The following is a 4007-nucleotide window of genomic DNA, read 5'->3' on the forward strand; positions in this document are numbered from 1 at the left end:
AAGGTCTGCTCAAAGAGGTAATCGTACCATTGATTTGAATTTTTCCTCCATGATTGTACTATCATGTCATCATTGTCTTAATCTAATTATTTTATACATACAGGTAATTCAAACAGATGCCAAAACAAAGGTAAAGAAGCCCCTGCTTAATCTCTGCAAGACGCGATGGAGTGAGCGCCACGAAGCATACCAACATTTCAATTCCATATTTATTCATCTTGTTACATCTCTAGAGGTCATAGCTAGCTCATAGAATGCATGTAGAAAGGTATGCTGAATACACAAGACCATGGAGTTCAGAGTCCAGAAATAGAGCAGGAGCACTTCTGAGAGGGATGACTGATTTTAATTTTATTGTCTCGTTTAAACTTGCTTACCATGGCTTGGCCCATTTGCATGGCATTACAATAAAACTCCAGAAACGGTCTTTAGACATCCTAGAAGCCCATGAAATGGTAAGATCAATTCAATGTTTAGATTGTATATTAAATCTACATTGAAAAACTCTTGGACTTGTTAACTAAATATTATTTGTACTAACATTACGATTATTATCTATCATAACATTATTTATAATTAAAACTACTGGTGTTGAGAGGTATATTGCGGATACAGATGCTCAAATTATTGACGTATGTCAATTTTAGATTCGTTTATTATTATTACAGGTAACGGATATAAAAAATCTGTACAAGCAGATACGAGATGACTGTGATTTCATGTTTAAGGAGTGTTATGAATCCGCGTGCAGAATGGCTAGGTCAGTGAACATAGAACCATCATTGCCAAGATGTGTTGCACGGCAAACCCACAGATCCAATGCGCCAGCGAGCTCCCCAGAGGAGTACTACAGGCGTAATTTGGTCATACCATTCCTTGACCACGTTATAAGTGAACTAGAGGCTAAGTTTTCAGCTATGTATATATCACATTAAGTACAAAAATATCAGCAAAAGTTGTTACCGTTGTTATTTCATATTTATGGCCATCAATATTTTTCAGAGCTGGAAATTAACAGTTCAAAGCTGCTTGGTTTAATTCCATCAGTGATAATAGAAAAGCAAGTAGATATTTCTGCAACAGTAGCTCTGTACGAGGATGATCTGCCATCACCGGAACTGGTCTCTGCAGAAATGGTCAGATGGAAGGCTAAGTTCAAAAACATGGAGAAAGCGGCCTTACCATCCTCTGGTGCTACAGCAATAAAACATTGCGATAGTGAAATGTTTCCGAACATTTTTGTTCTTTTAAAACTGGCGTGTACATTTCCAGTAACGTCATGTGAATGTGAACGAAGCGCAAGTGTGTTAAGAAGACTTAATACGTATACTCGGTGTACCATGAATGAGGATCGATTGTCAGCATTAGCCCTCATGCATATCCACTACGACATTGATATCGATGTCTCAGAGACAGTCAATATCTTTAGTCAGCTAAATCCACGAAGGATGCAATTAAAAAACATCATTCATGAGTATAAACAGGGTCCGTATATGTTATGGAAAATGATTTAGTTTTCAATGTCATTCATTGAACTGGAAAATTTACATTTGTTTCATTCTTAAAAGAATAAAAGAATTAAAAGAATATTGTTTGTATTGTTTTAGATATAAAGGTTCAAACTGATGTCATAAAAGCATATAAATAGATTTCGAATAATTGCGACACGACCGTTACTAGATTTCAAGTTCTGTGTCGTCAGTCGTCGTCGAGAGAACCTGCAAAACAGCGCATTCTACCTCTCCGCCGTGCGCACAATGAATTGACCAATCGTCGCAAATCAAAAAGCTTCCTGATTGCTTTCACGAAATTGTTTTTATTCAAATCTATAATATATTTGATTTTTTCCTTCTTACACTGGAAGTGCACCGGCTTCCGCTCACCTATCGTCGAAGCAACATAAAATTCCGAGTGAATAATGATCAAACAATCCCACAAAACACGCGCATCTAACATACGGCAATTTCCAAAAAAATGTTATAGTTATTCACGTGTTTTTACCGGAAATAAAGTAATACAAATAGTTTTGCGTACTGCTAGCATGCTACACGGAAGTGTTATTTCCGGCCAAATAGTTCCATATCTTGAATTGTATGTGCGAGAGCGAGAATACCATTTCCGGCCATCTAAGGGTGTCATTAAAATTCGCTTCGCCACAGGCCCTACAATTTTGGGGGGGATGAGGGGGTTGGTGGTCATTGCTTAAATATTTTGGGTCCGAACCCCCCCCCCCCACCTAGTCAGATCCTGGCTACGGCCCTGCTTCAAACCTTTGCAAATCACTGAACATTTTTCTAGGCTACCGGACTCGATCCCGTAGTCTATAGCTCGCATAGATAAATCGAACGCCCTCTCAGCCGATGTTACGTGATGCTACGCCTGAGGGCGCACTACCATATCTAATGTACACATGGCTCGCTCTCTCTCGATCATCGTAGATGTTAGCGAACGTGTTATTATATGTGCTTTAATAAACACTTGAGTAATCACAAGCACTAGAGTCTATTCTCGTTTCTTTCATATGGGTATGACACACGAAACATGGTGGCAAAGGCGTGAAACAAAATTAGACAACTAATGATAAAGAAAACGTTGTGTAAGTATAAGGAAGATATGGAAAGACAAGAACGTTTACGTCAAGAAGATATGGAAAAACAAGAACGTTTACGTTTCGCTCGCCTACCATCTAGGTCGTGTCCACAGATGGTTCTCGAATACACAGAAATGTCAGCGTAAAAAAAATAGCGATTTTAAATGTGCGTACCGCAGGACTATAAATACATTGTCTTCAGAAACGAATAAATAGAAACGATGATTAATGTAGTCAACTGAAATTAGCACCCTGGGAATTAGGCCTACTTCTGAAGGTGAAACTTGAGTCCAATTTTTATAATAACATTAGAGTTGAGGGATGGGGAAGAGGATGGGAAGAACAATGTTTAAATATATTCTTTATCCACTCAGTAACGAAATATTGTTTCAAATGTTTTATAGGTCTATCAATAATATACCACTAAACACAGTAAAACATTTACGATTTAATACTTTTTTTTAAACTGTTCCTGTTATAGTCGATTGAAACGGTAAAGTATATGTAACGATACACCACTACGACGTTTATATTTTGTATAATTATTAACTAATACAAACGTTGAGAAGCAACTGTCAGTAATAAAGTTTTTATTTGTATATTGTGTGTTTATATATCCATCAGTAGAGCCTACCCACAGTCACAGTAATAAATGTTCTTTGTATAATGTGTTTATATGTCTAATAGAAACCACATTCTCAGTAAGAAAATTTCTATTCAAATGGCGACCAAAAATGGTTAATACGTATATATACAATATTTTCAATAATAAAGTATTGCAATAAGTTTATTCTTCAAGGGCTCATAAATTTACCTACAAACTGGGAGTTTGAGAGATTGGAATGTTCCATTCATCGCAAGTCAATACATTTGTACTAACGTAGGCCTATATTAAATCAAAATAGTATTTTTTAAAGAAAATCTGCCTGTCTTCAACATTATGATACTGTATTCGAGCTGTTCAACCGATTTTCAGCTATTAAAAACAATTATCGTAGAAGGAAATAGGAAAATGCGAGGCATCTTCGTATTATTGTGTGGAGGTATTTTTCAAGAGGACATCCATTAGACAGTGTATTCCACGATCGGAAAACACCCCTATTTGGGGCAAATCGTTGAACCTAAATTCGTTTTAATGGTCAATAACTAATTATCTAACTCAATTTAATTATTAAACAGAGTTACATCAGGTGGTTAAAATCAGTACCGATATTCTAACCAACTTTATATACCATCGAGTAAACATTCTAGAAATAACGCGCGATTTACCAAATTTTGGCCTTACGTAATTTATATATATAGATTATGTTCTATTTTATTATGCCGTATTTAAAAGTTGTATAGACTAAGAGTGGGTTAACTTTTGCCACATCCGTGTATACTAGCCCCCAAAAACTCAAACAAAGAGTTTTGAGAT

The 4007-nt window shown here is 36.3% G+C and overlaps 1 protein-coding gene across 1 annotated transcript; it reads left to right on the forward strand.

Moving 5' to 3' along the window:
* The first annotated feature begins 254 nt into the window (after positions 1 to 254).
* On the forward strand, positions 255 to 1514 carry LOC140044451 (52 kDa repressor of the inhibitor of the protein kinase-like). The gene is made up of 3 exons (XM_072088969.1): positions 255 to 455; positions 669 to 855; positions 1003 to 1514. The coding sequence occupies exons 1-3, from the start codon at positions 255 to 257 to the stop codon at positions 1512 to 1514; spliced, it is 900 nt and encodes a 299-aa protein (XP_071945070.1).
* The last annotated feature ends 2493 nt before the right edge of the window (positions 1515 to 4007 follow it).

The sequence above is a fragment of the Antedon mediterranea genome, chromosome 1 (assembly GCF_964355755.1).
Source record: "Antedon mediterranea chromosome 1, ecAntMedi1.1, whole genome shotgun sequence".
In the NCBI taxonomy this organism is placed as follows: Eukaryota; Metazoa; Echinodermata; class Crinoidea; order Comatulida; family Antedonidae; genus Antedon; species Antedon mediterranea.